Here is a 17,962-nt window from a genome sequence, read left to right on the forward strand (position 1 = left end):
GCTAGACACAGCAGTGTATGAATTGTGGGAGCTCAGGTGAAGTGAGATTCACAATCTGAAAATAAAGATGAAGACATTTTTGAAGACATGAGAGGCTGAGAGCGTGGCATGCACTACTGCACTTCCTAGGAATGTATCAAAGAAACTAAAAAAGCATGCTATGACTATACACTGATAATACAGATACTGTGAAAACAGGGATGAATGAGAAGTCCTCAGAAATCATCTCTATATACAGTGCACCTGACTACTTATACATACAGTGGGTTTAACTTAAATTATGACTACAGTCCAGAAATATGAACAAAAAGAAGCATTGCCCTTAATTATTGCCAGACTTGTATCTATATTAGACTAGAAAGCATAGAAATGAAAAGTAGGAGTTCTTCGCGAGCGCAGTGAATAGCAATGAATGCATACACCCATATATTACAGACGGGGAAGACTTAAAACTGAATAAACTTTAATTAGATTTGCCTCCATGTGTCTAATCTGTACACTGTATTCCATTATTTATTTCAGAGGAAGAATTATGTAATGCACCAGAGCACATGAAAGTTGTTGTATGATGGTTGTGAAGGGTAACAGTCAAAAACTATTACAATCAGACATATCTGAAATGGCGACTGTTAGGTGTATTGCCTAGAGCAGTGACTCCCAACCTGTGGCGGTCTGGGTGCTGCAGAACTACAACTCCCTGTATGCACTGGCAGTCAGCTGGAGAACTTCTGGTGGGTTATCCCCGGTCTAGTGAATGTGGGTTTCTCTTATTCATAGGGTATTTTCCATCTAAGGTGGTAAAGTAACTGCACATGTGCACTTTCCCTTCACTGAAGTCAATGGGCAATAGAGGTTTTCCGAGACTTTTCAACTAATGACGTATCCAATGCAAGCACCGCTTCCTTCTCATCCAGCTGATCGGCAGGGTCCCAGGACTAGAGTACAGATCATCAGTAGAAAAGTCTTAGAAAAACCCTTTAAGAAACTTTGTATAAGCACACTGTGGTTTAGTAGCAACTGTATACTCAAAGGAGAGTGACCATTATTTACAAGATTGGGAAATTTCCATCGGCTTAACCTCCACATTTGATCATTCTTACGACTTATCACATATTCGCTGGAAACCCCTAGAGGCAGCACAGCTAATTCTCTTTGCACTCATAGCTGTTGCTGGTGTATTAGAAACCAAGATGGTAGCCAAAAAAACTAAACAAAAAACAAACTGTGAAATAGAAATAAACAATCTAAAAGACATAAATAATACCGGCACAGGCTGTGTAAAGAAATAGTCCAAAATGTCAAACAGTGCAAAGTACTACTTTCCGCCTTCATGTAAGACAAATACCATCAAAAAAATGATTTCAAATTTGCCTTCGGCTTCATTCACACATACGTGGACCGCGGTCCGTGAAAACCTGGCCTCATTGGTTGCTATGAGGCCATGCGCTTCGTGCCGCCGCTGTACAGTAATACACTGGTATAGATCATACGAGTGTATAACTGTACAGTGGCGGCGGCACGAAGCGCATGGCCTCATAGCAACCAATGACGCCGTGCACTTGTGCACTCAGCAGGTCGGGGGTTTTCACGGACAGTGGTCCACGTATGTGTGAATGAGGCCTTACAGAGAGACATTTACAACAAAATGACAAGGTGGGACAGAAAGTATCAAGACTATGAATGCATTCATGGTCATTGAAGTGGTTTTGGTCTGTCCTAATCTTAGTAGATAAAACGTAGCATAGTAGCAACACGAGGGAGATGTGTGCAGCATATACAGTAGCAGGCCGTTAGCTCTTTTCCATGAATGTGCATATTGAATGTCCATAGACAGCTTGGAGGTGACAATGTTTTCATGGTACCAGGGTTTAGTCATTGGTAATCCTCAGCCTTGAAGAACACACCAGATGCAGTCCCAGTTTCCAATTTAACAAGGCTGATAATATGGCTTTACACTTTACATTGTAAAAATAGATGAGAAATGATTTCCATTCTCAATGCTCATCTTCTTCTTGCTCTGTATGGAGATCAGCTTTTCCAGTCATGCTAAGCTCAGCATTTTCATCTCCTTTCTGGATATAGTCTCCAGGTTCTTCTGAAGCTTCCATAATGAAACTGAATGTATGAATACTCTGCGGATCGACAGGTGGGACCAATGTTAGAGATTCCACGCTGAGCGCATCAGTATCATCAGATATTAAGGAGATGGTTGGCTGGGTTGCTGGAGTCAGGCTGGGGGCCAAGTTTGTTATTTCACCATCTGACTTTAGCAAGGAACTTTTCCTAGTTCTGGAGCCGGTGTACTGAGTGTCATCGCTGGACTCCATCTGACTGTAAATGGTCACTGGATGTTGGTCAGGAGTGGGAGACTCATCTGGTAAAAGAAAATGGCCATCATTAATGCAAAGGTATGACATTTTATAGTCAGTAGAACAGATGCATATGGAGGTTCACAAATGCTACATGGGGAAATATAGCAATTACGGTCTAAAAAACAGTCAAACGTTAGGGAAAACAAGGGAGGGTCAAGGAAGAAAAACAAAAGCATGACACGTAAAGCTCTGTTCACACAAGCACCATGGCTCCCAATCATATCAGAGCCATGATGCCAGATCTGGATATCCGTGAATCTTGACAGACGCCGCTCCTCAGGATTCAGGTGTTTTTAACACAAGAACAGAATATCAAAAAAGTAAACAGAAACCCTGATGGACCCCATTAACAATGTGAACAGAACCTAACAGTATACCAACTACTATACATTACTTTCTGTACCACTGGCTGCAGCTGACACTTGTATATCGTCAATTGCTGAAATATCCAGCCCCAATACCTCCCAATAAATGAATAGAGCTTTGTCAGGGTTGCCCCATGGGTTTTTGATAATTGAGAACAGAAATAACGGTTCCATGTTAGGTTATAGCATCCAATGCATCGCATGCAAACCCTGACAGTGCTATATAATCATTATTCTTTTTTTCATTTACATATCACTTACAGTCCCTGTCCCTATTGGGGCTCATAATCTAAGGCAAACCACGGATCTGCAAAATACGGATACCAGCTGTGTTTGCACAACGGCTGCACAGATGTGGACAACACACGGAAGACATCCGTATTCTGTCAGCATTTTTGCAGCCCTGTAGAAATAAATAGGTATGCATAGGATCCGCAAAAATAAGGGTGGGATGCAGACCAAAGATTCATTTGTGTGCATGAGGCATGATGTATGAACCTGAGTTGTCACTGGATAAAATAAGATGTAGATTGTGAGACATAAAGGAAGAAGTCATATACCATGGCTAGGTCTGAAGGGGAAGTATATGACATCGTACAGCACCCTCTCAGGTCCTGCACTAGGCATACAATGTAGCCGTTCTTCCTGGAGTGTTGCTTTAAAGAGGTTTTGCGGCCATTCAATGTTATTTTTATTTAATTCGGCATGAGAAACCAATTACTTTTTTAATTTACTTTCTGTTACAAAAAAACGCTTCAAATCTGAAATATTCTCTTTACTTCATTATAATGGCGTTTCCTGGGTTTAGGCTTGTATCACATCTGCATTAGGCCTCTTTCACACTACAGTATGTTGAATTCAGTGTTTTGCGTTCCGTTTTTCACGGATCCGTTGTTCCGTTTTTTGCTTCCGTTGTGGTTCCGTTTCCGTTCCGTTGTTCCGTTCCGTTTTTCCGTATGGCAAATACAGTATACAGTAATTTCATATTAAAAATTGGGCTGGGCATAACATTTTCAATAGATGGTTCCGCAAAAAACGGAACGGAAACGGAAGACATACGGATGCATTTCCGTATGTGTTCCGTTTTTTTTGCGGACCCATTGACTTGAATGGAGCCACGGACTGTGATTTGCGGCCAAATATAGGACATGTTCTATCTTTTCAACGGAACGGAAAAACGGAAATACGGAAACGGAATGCATACGGAACACATTCCGTTTTTTTGCGGAACCATTGAAATGAATGGTTCCGTATACGGACCGTATACGGAACGCAAAAAACGGACCGTATACGGAACGCAAAAAACTGTAGTGTGAAAGAGGCCTTAAGCAGATCTGGCAGGCTGTTCCGGCCTTAATCTGAATGGTAATGTGGACGTCCACCTACTGAGGTGGTCGTACATGGTCAGTTCCATCCTTCAACTGCCACCAGACATATCTACTGTTTGCAGCTGTAACAGTTAGGGCTGTTTCACGCGAGCGGATGCCGTGCGCGACATCCGCTGCGTGAATGACAGCCAAGACCAGATGCGGACTGCAGAGGCACGGAGCAGTAACATGATTGATAATGCTCTGTGCCTCTCTGTGATCTCTTTACTACGAAATCACACGAGCGCACGGCATCCGCTCGTGTGAAACAGCCCTTACAAGGAGAGGGAAGGAGAGAGCTGCAACAGAAAGGACATACCCCCTTGGACAGTGACAGGTAGAGATCTTCAGCAAAAAAGACACATGTCCTTTTTCAGGAGGTGCCAGCCTTAGCTGCCAGCCTGAAGAAAATCTAGAAGAACAATTGGAGCAATGTATGGGGAGATCTCTGGATCCATGTGATATGTGGGGCTGGTTCTAGCTTTGTTCCAAAGAGATTTCATGTACTATAACATGTCTGCACAAATCACTGCAGAAAATGCACCAAAATGATACGCAACTGACAATACTAGCTAATTCCTCAAGCCAATGTTAAAAGCTGAGAACTTTGCCATTATCTTCCAGTCAGGAACATATCGGAGCCCCTCATGCACCACGTCACGGTGTCTCAGCACGCATGGGGTCCTGCCACTAAACTGCCCGTGGTGTGTGAACAGGGTATGAACAGTGCAATCAACTCACAGCCAGGCTCTCACATGCCTCCATAGTGATATCACCAATGCATTGTGAGGTAAAATAAAGTGTATACCGTATTTTTCGCCCTATAGGACGCATCGGCCCATAAGACGCACCTAGGTTTTTGGGAAGGAAAATAAGAAAAAAATTTATTTTTAACCAAAAGGTGTGCTGTGTGTTTGGAACTAATGGTGGTCTGTGGATGGCACTATTACTGGGGATCTGTGGATGACTGACACTGTTATGGGGTGGGATCTGTGGATGACGGACACTGTTATGGGGGGGATCTGTGGATGACGGACACTGTTATGGGGGGCATGTGTGGCTTGCACTGTTACAGGGGGATCTGTGGCTGGCACTGTTACAGGGGGGGATCTGTGGCTGGCACTGTTACAGGGGGGGATCTGTGGCTGGCACTGTTACAGGGGGGGGGATCTGTGGATGGCACTGTTATGGGCTGGGGGGATCTGTGGGTGGCACTGTTACAGGGGGATCTGTGGCTGGCACTGTTACAGAGGGGATCTGTGGCTGGCACTGTTACAGGGGGGATCTGTGGCTGGCACTGTTACAGGGGGGATCTGTGGCTGGCACTGTTACAGGGGGGATCTGTGGCTGGCACTGTTACAGGGGGGATCTGTGGCTGGCACTGTTACAGGGGGGATCTGTGGCTGGCACTGTTACAGGGGGGATCTGTGGCTGGCACTGTTACAGGGGGGATCTGTGGCTGGCACTGTTACAGGGGGGATCTGTGGCTGGCACTGTTACAGGGGGGGATCTGTGGCTGGCACTGTTACAGGGGGGGATCTGTGGCTGGCACTGTTACAGGGGGGGATCTGTGGATGACACTGTTATGGGCTGGGGGGGATCTGTGGGTGGCACTGTTATATATGTGCCATCCACAGACCCCCTAGCCCATAACAGTGCCATCCACAGACTCCCCCAGCCCATAACAGTGCCATCCACAGATCGCCCCCGCCTCCCCCCGCCCCCATACAAACATAAGATGTTATATTCAATTAATGGTTATTAAACATGCCCCCTCAGTCCTATTACTACCTTACATCCTAATCGCTTCTGTAGAATTCAGGCAGGCCGGCCGGCGCGTCTCTCACTGACGTCACTTGCCTGCGCCGCCTGCTTCATTCATAAAGTAGGCGGCGCAGGCACGTGACAAGAGTTACGCTGCCGCCCGCCTGGCCTGCCTGAATTCTACAGATGCGATTAGGATGTAAGGTAGTAATAGGACTGACGGGGCATGTTTAATAACCATTAATTGAATATGACATCTTATTTTAGTATACCGGAGCGGCGGGGCAGGGCTATACTACACTGACTGCAACGCCCCGCCGCTATTGCCAGCCCCCAGATCCTCCTCCCAGTCCCTCCCCGAGTCCCCGCTCGCTCCTACATCGCAGCTTGCGATGTAAAACGGCAAGCATTCGCCCCATAAGACGCAGGGGCATTTCTCCCACATTTTGGGGGAAGAAAAAGTGCGTCTTATGGGGCGAAAAATACGGTATGTATATGGAATGTGCCACTTCATTTTGTTGGTAACATTCTTTTGCACCTGGCAGCTTCTGTGTCACATGGTCTGTTCACACACCACAGGCAGGTTAGTGGTAGGACCCCATGCATGTTGAGACACCCTGATGTGGTGCATGAGGGGCTCCGATATGTTCCTGACTGGAAGATATTGGCAAAGTTCTCAGCTTTTAACATCGGCCTGAGGAATTAGCTAGTATTGTCAGTTGAGTATCATTTTGGTGCATTTTCTGAAGTGATTTGTGTGTATATATATTTTTTCATCTGCATAATGTATCATTTTGTGTAAGATGTCCTTGTGGTGCATGCGGTCCGCACCGGCATCCTCCATTGTATGCATTTTTTTATGGGGATTGCCGTTGTCTGCGGACCGCATGCAGAAGGAATTGCTCACCCGGTTATAGACGCGCTACAGTATCTGGGTTTGGAGCATTTCCACCCGTTTAGGCCACTTTTTCTGTTTTTGACTATAACATGTCTGATTTAATTTTTTTAGATTAATTATGGCATAATCCTTTTAGGGTACTTTCACACTAGCAGCACGGACCTCCAGCAGGCTGTTCCAGCGGGTGAACAGCCTGTCGGATACATCCTGCCGCTATTATAGTCAATAGGGGCACAGCGGTAGTCCGGGGGCACGCATGCACTAGCAGCAGGAAGGATCCGACAGGCTGTTCACCTGCCGAAACAGCCTGCCGGAGGTCCGTGCCGCTATTGTGAAACTAGCCTTAGTGTGAAGACTGAATCTGGCATCTGTATTTAAAGGGATTCTGTCACCTCCCCTAAGCCAAAAAACGATTTTAAAGCAGCCATGAAGCACGGCTTACCTGGATTAGGCTGTGCTCTTTTATCTTGAAATCCGTCCAGCAGTTACTGCAAAAAACGACTTTGATTGATATGTAAATGTGTCCTGAAGGTGCCCAGAGGGGCGTTTTGTTCCTCTTAGAGAGCCCAGTACCGCCCCTCTTACAGTGCCCAGCCCGCCTTCCTTGTACTGTCTAACCGCCGCCTCCAGCCTGCCACAGCCTCTCCTCCCTCTCCTCCCCCTCCCTCACGCCGAACGAACTCTCGCACAGGCGCAGTACCCACTGAGGGCTGCGTCTGTGCGATCAGCAGGAGACTGAGGGCAGGAGCTTCATCCTCGTCACTGGGCATGCGCCGAGCTGACTGAGGGAAGAGCGAGCATCGGACGTCACTGGGCTCGGCGCATGCCCAGTGACGAAGATGAAGCTGCTGCCCTCAGTCTCCTGCTGATCGCACAGGCGCTGCCCTCAGTGGGTACTGCGCCTGTGCGAGAGTTCGTTCGGCGTGAGGGAGGGGGAGGAGAGGGAGGAGAGGCTGTGGCAGGCTGGGGGCGGCGGTTAGACAGTACAAGGAAGGCGGGCTGGGCACTGTAAGAGGGGCGGTACTGGGCTCTCTAAGGGGAACAAAACGCCCCTCTGGGCACCTTCAGGACACATTTACATATCAATCAAAGTCGTTTTTTGCAGTAACTGCTGGACGGATTTCAAGATAAAAGAGCACAGCCTAATCCAGGTAAGCTGTGCTTCATGGCTGCTTTAAAATCGTTTTTTGGCTTAGGGGAGGTGACAGAATCCCTTTAAAGTAATTGTTAATATAGCCCTATAAGTAGAACTACTCCCTCTACAAGCCAGTGAGACACGGCAAATGGAGATCAAGCAACTTTCCACTGTAATGTGACTCGATCAGGGATGCGTCTTACTGCAACATACCATGAATATATATTCATGCATACAACGTGAACTCCGCTTGGCGTATTTTTCCTTAGGGCATATCCTCACTAGCGATACATGGATGCTGAACAAGCAAAAGGAATAAGGTTTTTATAATAACATTATAAAATAGTGTTATTTTATTATTATATAATAAGCATGTTTTAATCTTTTTTTTGATAAAGCAAGAAAAGAAAAATGAAATGAAATTTCCCAAGTTTACATTTATGTGAAAGTTTATAAGAATGGTGAATAACCGAACAAACTGGGATAGAGACAAGCCACGTTAACTGTATAGAATCCATGTACTGTCTGCATTTTTTGCAGCTCCACAGAAATGAATACATCTGGATTTGATCTGCAAAAAATGCAGATAGGATGCAGACCGAAAATACGGTCGCGTGATGAGGCTTCACTCAGAAGCAGCCCCAGTATGATGGAGGACATTACAGAGAAATACTGATCTGTATGGGTGTGAATATATCACTTGGGCTGAGACATAAACTTCTTACTTAACTGCAGTTTGTCATCTCTCCTGGAGTCTTGTCTCACGCTGCTCCTACTCACTCCTCACCCTCCCCTCACCGTAGACTTGTACTGACATGTGTAATCTGATCCTTCAGTGGAGTGGATATGTCCTGGACAATATTAAAAGTTTCTTATGGTCTCTTGTACTATTGATTTATTCAAAGTTGTGCAAAAAGTAAAGGCACATTTACATTCCACTGATGAACAATTATCAGGAAGGTAGCATTCCTTCCCAATAATTGCCTGCTCGTTAGTGGAGATGAAAGCCTGTATTTACATACAACAAACTCCTCCACTGTATAATGGCGAGCGATGGCTACTACTATTGCCTGTCCGCCTACAAATTCATTGTTACTGAGCACCAGATCATTGCTGCCCAGAAACGATGATTGAGGTGGTCTGAACCAAAGATCATTTCTTGCAATTAACTAGCATTTTGCTCGTTCATCGGGTGATGTGCGGTACCTTCACAAGGGCCAATTATTGGGAACTAGCGTTTGTTGGAACTGATAATCTGCCCGACATTTGGGTAGCACAACCAAGCCTTTAGTGACCATTTAAATGAACCTCGGTCTGGAAGTACTGCGGCTTACTCACATTTCTTGAAAACGTATGCAGGCAAGAAGATTTGTAATTTTTTTCTAATCACCAATTAAGCAAATTATAGAATATTTTTGTGTTGTTTGGCATAGTAGCTCAGCTTAAAAAGCCACCTGCCACCATTCCTGACATGTTTGTTTAGTAATTAAACTTACTTACAAATTGTACCTCTTAAGCCTCTTGCCCTCGACCATATGCCCTCCGAGATATACGGTCAGTGAGCGGGCCAAATGTCCCGGAGCGGCATTAATCATGCGCAAGGGAGCGCACAGCATAATAGATTACAATGATGCTGTGCACGTCGGGCCGCCTGCGGGACTATTGTCCGCATTCATATGATCATATGAGTGCAGGACAATAGCCCCACGGGCGGCCCGACATCCACAGCATCATTGAATCTATGATGCTGTGTGCTCCTGTGCGTACCAATGCCGCTCCGGGATATTTGGCCCGCTTACGGACCGTATATCTCAGAGGGCATAGGGTTGTGGGCAAGAGGCCTTAGTTAGAGACAGTTGTTGACTGCTCTACAATACCCTTGAAGACATTTTGCCTAGTTGACAGACTGATAGGGGGTGCATCAATGGACTGAGAGAAGCAGGATGGTAATTTCAACAAACTGCCCTGCATCTAGACCATTCTCACCTAGCTGTTTGGAGGTGTTGGGAGCAGTGGTTATGTGAGGGCATGGATATATAGGCTCGGGGCGGGGATTAGATATACCAACAGTAGAGAGGATCATTTAATCCGCTGACCAGAATGAGTAGCTACCATAGTTTTGTGGTCCATCATCCAAACACAGGTGCCACTTTTATTATATACTGCATCCGTCTCTTCCAAGACCATTTCCATGCACTTAGTAGAAGAAAATTTGGTGTTCCGGACCTATCATGTGTCCTGTCTTTATTTGCAGTGATGTTGTGAATACTGGACTGCTACTGACTGAAACCCTATAGGCAAAATATCCAGGTTATCTTTGGGATCTGACAATGGTCAAGTTACAGTATGGAGGCCTTGTGAGCGTTTCAATTCCACCTTTGCTGTGGAGTGACACTGCCGTAACTGTTAGTGTGAAGAGCGGCGGAGCAATCACATAGAACAGTCAGTCACCCCTAGTAGACCTACAGCTCATCGATATGTGCAGACATGGGTTGCCTCTAGGATATTTCAGGAGGATGATGCTTGTCCACACACAGCAACAGATTCCCAGCACTGTCTCTGCCAGATTGCAATAATTCCTTGCCTGCCTTGTCGCCAGATTTATCGCCAATCAAGCAATTATGGGATCTCGCCAATCTACCAGTGTGCAGGATCTACAGGCCCAGCTGCAAGATCTGTGGGCAAATGTGCCTCAGGTTACCATACAGAACTTGTATGCCTTCATGCCCAACCGTATCTCATCTTGTATGCAAGCTAGGGGCAGCCCAACTCTACAGCTTCCTTTCAATGGTATAGTTTTCCCCAATAAACATATCTTCTCACTCTACTATTGTAGTCACTGACATGTATGATCATTACATTCACACATAGAAAGTTTTATTTGATTCTGTCGCCTTCTTCTTGGCGCATTTTTTTTTGTCAATGTGTGCAGCATCTATTCTTATGATTCTATGCTGTGTCATTCCTTAATTATTCCTGTTAAAGTTATGAATGAATTGGTAGAAGTTTGTGAAGAAGGTCCAGCTGGGTGTTACCAGTTCATGGTGTGCACAGTATGACACTAGCAGCACTGACTGGTCATGTCAGACAGTGCAGGGACACAGTTGCCGGACTTCTTTAAGGTTACACAGAAACATGAAAATTGCATTGTCAGTTATCAATGGGGTCATGATTCAATGCATGACCTGCTGTGACTGTGACAAATCACAAAAATACAACACTGCTGGATTTTTGGTCATAGGTTGCATGCTACTTTGACATCATAGACCACAAAGCAAGTCAGGTGCAATTGGCCGTTATAACAGCCAAATCATGGTCTGAAAACAGTTGTGCAACAACTAGTTGCAGACAAGTCTAATGTTGTTGAGCCATGGGACTTCTCTGAGACTAAGGTGACATTCACATCTGCATTGGAGGCTTCATTCGGGGCTTCCGTCTCAGAGTTTTTCAAAAATAGTGGAGTGAAAAGTCCTGCATGCAAAAACATTCTCCAGAACGGAAACCGAATGGATCCCATTAGCATCAAAGTGATATGTTAGGCTCCGTTCCTGTCAGTTATGTGCCGAATCTGGCACTTCTGTTATTAAGTGTTCTTGCATGGCAAGACCACTTACTGTTATCTCACATATATATTCTTATTATTATAGCCAAATTTACACCCTAACTCCTCCCACAGTTTTTACACTACATAGCCAGTAATATACCGAAACGTGCGGATTGTTCCCGATTGGTGTGCTATTACTTTGTGGATTGTTTCGCCAAGTGGCTCACGTAATATCGGCATCCCATAGTAATAGGAAAATTGGTCCCATAGGAATGAATGGCGGAATGTTCAAAGCTAGAGTGGGAGCTGACAAAAGCTAGAGTGGGAGCTGACAAAAGCTAGAGTGGGAGCTGAAAAATCAGGACATGATTTCTAAATTGCCACCACTCCTTCATTTTCAAGCCCACCTACACAAATCTTATATCAAAACGTTCAGCTATCCCTGCTGCCACAAAAAATGTCCACGACTAAGCCATAGTCCTGATAGTTTTCACAATATGACCATTTTTTTGAAACTCCACTCTAGCCACCTCAAATTTGAAGGCCAATTTCTAAACTGCGACTGTGCCTTCATTTTTAATATTTCAGAGACATACTATGCATCAAAATGTAGGTCTGGGTCTTGTGCAATATAAAGCTCTTCGCTGTAGGATTTATAATTTTTTAAACGACAACCGTTTGAAGATGGCAACCGCTAGTGAAGTGACCTCTCTTTGCTGCTGGGACTGGGGTGTGCTTTCTATTGCTGTGTCTGTACAGAAGTCTGAGGGGCTCTTGTCTCTATAGGAACTGAGGTGGGTGGGGATGTCATGTGACTACTCCTCTGAAGATGCTTGCTGCAATGCATGCTGGGATATTTACTTTCACTTTACTCATATTATTTTAGTTTTTTTGTCTTCTTCCCTCTACCTAAAAGATTTTAGTTTGTTTTTCAATTGTACAGTTCGTAGGTCACATTAAGGCCTCAAGCACACAGCCGTGTATCATACCAGTGTATTACTGTAGTGCAGCGGCGGCATGAAGCGCACGGTGTTATAGCAACCAATGACGCCGTGCGCTCCTGCTCTCAGCAGGATGCCAGACCGGGATACCACGGACCGCTCACGGCCGTGTGCATGAGGCCTAAAGGTGGAAAAAGCTCTAAAATGATTTATCTTTGTCTATTTTTTTTTTACAGCACAGAAACCTGACATTTTAATAGGGGTGTGTAGACTTTTTATAACCACTGTATAGCTGGTGGCAGTTAAAGATTTGAACTGAACATGTTTGACCAGCTCAGTGAGACGGACAATAAATAAGGAAAAGAATAAAAAGCAGGCGGCGCTATGCAGATACATTTCAGGGAATAGCCCACTGGCTATACAAAATTTTTAATTACATGCAATGACAAAACTATTCAGATCCAGGTGCTGGTTTGAAAAAGGTAGAATATGTTTTGTTACACAACCATTTTAAGGGGTTTACCATAAGAAAAAAAATATCTGAAAGAGCACCACCCTTGTCCATGGACTGTGTCTGGTATTGCAGCTTAGTCAGATACGCTTGAATTGGGATGAGCTGCAATATCAGACATAGCCCTTGGACAAAAGTGGTGCTATTTCTGTTAAAAATGCAAATGTTTTATTATTTTTTATTCTGGAATCTGTACAATTCCTTTCAATAAAACATTACACACTGAGTGACATTTATACCATTACGCTATTGTGGCACCGCCCACCGGATTTACTAAAACTTACGCCAGCCCCCAGCTGGTGTAACTTTCAGTTTCTGGACTGCCAGAGATGGGCTTAATTCATTAAAGGGAACCTGTCACCGGGACTTGATGTATAGAGCTGAGGACATGGGTTGCTAGCTGACCGCTAGCACATCCGCAATAACCAAACCCCCTAGCTCTGTGTTCTTTTATTGTGGAAAATAACAATTTGATCCATATGCAAATTACCCTGAGATGTGTCCTGTACGTGAGATGAGTCCAGCGTGAAGGAGCGCAGCACAGCCCCGTATCCTCAGAATCTCCTCCTTCCTCCCCGACGTCAGACAGCGTGAGCTAGCGCATGCGCAGTGTCCTCATAGTGTTCCTTCCCTGTGCTGGCATCAGCCTCAGGGAAGGAACAGCGCATGCGCTAGCTTGCGCCTCGCGAGATTACGGCGCTCTGGCTGTCTGACCTCGGGGAGCAAGGAGGAGATTCTGAGGATGCAGGGCGGTGCTGGGCTCCTTCACGCTGGACTCATCTCAGGGTAATTTGTATATGGATCAAATCGGTTTCTTTCCACAATAAAAGCACATGGAGCTATGAGGGGACTGGGTATTGCGGATGTGCTAGCAACCATCTAGCAACCCATGTCCTCAGCTCTATACATCAAATCCCGTGACAGGTTCCCTTTAAGAGGCATCTGCTCCGGCACACATTGGTCAAGACTGGCGTATGGGAACGTCCACTGGCAACTGATTAAACAAACCTGTACACAGATGGTAAAAGGCCCATAAACTATATTTAGGCCATGTGTAATTCGGTGTGTTGTGCAATATTATGCCCACTAAGTCTCATAAAGTGTCCAACAGATACCCGTGAATTGCACGTTCTTTGTCAACACGCACATTTTCTCGTAAAGTAAACCACGGAATCACATCCTGGCCATATCAAAATGGTCTACAACCACAGGCTTGTTAAGTAGAAGTAGAGGTCTGCTTGTACCAGTTTCCTAACACTGAGTTATTACTGAACTTGATCACTTTACTGTTGTGGGCGTTCGCATAGCGCCCTGCAGACAAAGAGAAAATCTTGGCTGTAGCCCTGGGATTCCGACATCATGCTCCTGTTCATGGCAGCCTACAGGCTGTGAATGAGGTGCAAACTACAGACAGCCAATAAACATCCTCTGACAGCTGGAACTAAAAGCCATAGGGGATTTCATCGGTTCTCCAATATATCAGTTCATCAATGGAGAATCAGTGCTTTAAAGGCTATGAACACATTTGGGAGCATTTTTTTTTATTGTATTTTACTCATTTTGGACTTCAATTGGTGTTTTTCAGAAATTTATCTACTTCACTTTCAGTGTATCTGCAGACCATTTTCCTCTGTTTTACAGTGAATCCATCAGGTAGCTGCTCTAATGGTTAGATCTGTAACGCTTATCTTCAAACTCCTGACAGCTCATAAACACTCATTATAGCTAAATTCTTATTAGTCTGATAAGAATATGGCCTTTGAGCCGTCAGGATTTCAAAAATAAAGGCAACAGAACGAGCAGTCAGAGCAACTCCCTGATGGATTCACTGTAAAGCAGAAAGAAATTATCTCCAGAAAGCAGTAGAACAAAAAACTGTTAATTTTTTAAAATAAAGAATAATATAAAAAAAATTTTTTATTCCAAAACGAGTAAAATGCAGTAATAAAAAAGCCCCCAAAGGTGTCAGTACCCTTTAAGAACAAGTTCTGTGCAAACGACATCTCTCTGACAATTTCTTAGAAAGCATTAATCAACAGACCAGAACATGCCATATCCAAGCTAGAAAAAGTGAATAGCATTTAAAATATTGGCAATTCACGTAAAATACATTTCTCTTGATTTTCTTGAAGTAGAAGTCTGAAACCACGACATTTCCTTGAACACAAGATCAGTATATAGGTAGAAGCAAGATTAAAAGCGTGTTCCAGTTAGAATATATTCTATATACTTAGAATAGAGAATACCAATTAGATCAGAAGGGGTTTGACAGCTGGGACCTCCACTGATCATGAAGTTGGAGGCTCCGTGCCATTAAAATCAATGGAGGGGCAAATCAAGGATGCCACTTATTCGCTATGGGACTGCCTAACATAGCAGAGTATGGCACTCGGCTATTTCCAGACGTCCTAGAGAGATGAATGCTTAACCAGCCATTCCATCTATTTTGGGGCATGGGTTCTCCATTCTCATGATGGTGGGGGTGTCAGCGGTCGCAGAACCATTGCTCTAACGGATATTCCCTATCCTATTGACAGGGTATAACCTCTTGTAACTGGAAAACACTAACTCCTGAATGCTTAGTGCTATAATGTTACATCACTGAGTGTAGGGGGCTAACCCTTGGTACCATAATAATGCACCGCTATAATGGAGCAGGGCTTGCCTCCTCGTTTGCAGGTGCCTGCTGTATTATACACAGCTCTGTTTTTTTGAAAGAGAACTTTTTGATTTTCCAATAGTAGTAAACCACGAGAAAATGTTGTGCACAAAGTAGTAAACCACGAGAAAATGTTGAGCACAATGCTTTATTGTGCTAATCATACTGATTTGCACAATAAAGTTAAAATGCCATCATCATCATCACACAGTGAACATTGTATAAAATTAAACCCTAAAAATTGGTTGGATTGTGTTGTTCTTTCACACCATTGTGTCAAAATGTTTTTGCATACATTATTAGATGCACGGCAAAATGGTGGTATTAAAAACACAGCTTGCCCCTCATAAAATCAGCTATGTCGGCAGAATAAATTAGTTAATAAATAAGTTACGATTTTTGTGGCAATCAAGAAAAGAGAAAAAACTGCAGTGCCTTAAAGGAAGCCTGTCAGGCAGGTTATAGAGCAGGAGGAGCTGAGCAGATTGATATATAGTTTTATGGGGAAAGATTCAGTATAACCTGTATTTAATTAATTTATATTCCTGCTCATTCCGGGCTATGATGTCAGGAGGTGGTCCTATCAGTGACTGACAGCCTTCCCTCTATGAGGAGACGGTCCTATCAGTGACTGACAGCCTTCCCTCTATGAGGAGACGGTCCTATCAGTGACTGACAGCCCTCCCTCTATGAGGAGACGGTCCTATCAGTGACTGACAGCCTTCCCTCTATGAGGAGACGGTCCTATCAGTGACTGACAGCCTTCCCTCTATGAGGAGACGGTCCTATCAGTGACTGACAGCCTTCCCTCTATGAGGAGACGGTCCTATCAGTGATTGACAGCTATCTCTGTATACACAGTCATAGAGGGAAGGCTGTCAGTCACTGATAGTACCGACGCAGGAATAAATCAATCTGCTCTATAACACGCTGATGGCAGATTAATTAGCATTTTCATGGTGACAGGCTCCCTTTAAGTGACAAACTAGGCTGCACTCTTAAGGGGTTAAGGTACTACATGCATGTTCCACTAAATAATAGATAGATGGATAGATAGATAGAACTATAATCAGTAACATACAGTAGTTAAAGAGCCTCTGTCAGCATGATCAACCCTATTAAACCAAATATACTCCCTGATAAGGTTCATCATGTGTATTAAAACTATACCTTTCTTTTGTCTATATGCTAAACAGCTGCAGAGATATCTGTGTTTGATTCATATGCAAATTAGCAAGTTGGAGCACCAGCAGGCAGGACTTAATCCTTGGAGCACCACTTTGTAACACCCCCTGTGCTCGGCACACTCCCCCCTCCCCTTGATTGACAGGGCTAGACAGCAGGCTGAGGGCAGGGCTGTGTCCTAGAGCATGTACATATCATATGCACAACTTTACAGCCTTACCACACACCACGAGATCTGCTCAGAAAGCTAATCTACATATTACTGCTTTATTCACTGGCACAATATATGATTATAAAGTCACCAGTAATATCTGTCTTCTCTATGTGGAAGGGCTATAGCTTAGTGAAAAGTGCTCAGCCTTGTGTGTAGAGATCACAGGTATGAATCTTAGGTGAATTATGAAAAATACAAGCATTACTTGGACGTGATGCAGAAAGATTGCTTTGGTAACACTTATCTGTCTGCTGACGCCGCCATCTCTGCTGCACTCGCACAGGCTGCGCGCTCTTCCTCCTGGGTCCTGACCGGATGTGTGCGCTTTTTATCATGTTGAGCTGCATCCACTATTATGGTTACATGCATTTACTATTATGCTGCTGAACAGGAAAAGACGCATAGACATCAGCTCGGGAGCTGACAGAAGGGCGCGCAGCCTGTGCGAGTGCAGCGGGGAGGGCAGCAACAGCGGAGCAGTAAGTATTAACGCAACAGTCTTTCTTCAGCAGGTCAGAGGCATGCTTATATTTTTCATAATGCCCAAGAAACCCCTTTAATAATGGGTTTATTGTAACACAACTGCGGCAATTGTACATTTTTTATTAATAGAATATCCTCTTCCTTTCCTTTATCATCATGTCAGTAACTGCTATGTTCCAATATAAATAAAATATTATATTGATTCTGTCAGATTTTCCCCTCTCCCCTCTGTCCTGGCAGGAAACATGACGAGCCAACTCCTACTATGAGGGGAGAAAGAGGAGGGTTAGCCATGTTCCTGCCAACCTTTTGCCAAACATATCCCTTACTGGACATTATGGCCAAAACATAAAATAACAATACATAACTATACCTTGTGGATTGGAAGCCCTCGCGGGCAGGGCCCTCTCTCCTTTTGTACTAGTTTGTAACTCGTCTTGTTCAAGCTTATTGCAATTGTCTGTATTATGTATGTGCACCCCTTATCATATGTACAGCGCCATGGAATGAATGGTGCTTTAATA

The 17,962-nt window shown here is 44.4% G+C and overlaps 1 protein-coding gene across 1 annotated transcript in view; it reads right to left on the reverse strand.

Annotated features, from left to right (window-relative positions):
• Positions 1-441: 441 nt before the first annotated feature.
• Positions 442-17,962, reverse strand: part of CLEC16A (C-type lectin domain containing 16A) — a 280,950-nt gene continuing 263,429 nt past the window's right edge. Inside the window, exon 25 of the mRNA XM_044302863.1 lies at positions 442-2,374. Coding sequence (XP_044158798.1) covers positions 1,995-2,374 — 380 coding nt within the window. The 3' untranslated portion in view covers positions 442-1,994. The remainder of the gene's footprint in view (positions 2,375-17,962) is intronic.

The sequence above is a fragment of the Bufo gargarizans genome, chromosome 8 (genome assembly GCF_014858855.1).
Source record: "Bufo gargarizans isolate SCDJY-AF-19 chromosome 8, ASM1485885v1, whole genome shotgun sequence".
Classification (NCBI taxonomy): domain Eukaryota; kingdom Metazoa; phylum Chordata; class Amphibia; order Anura; family Bufonidae; genus Bufo; species Bufo gargarizans.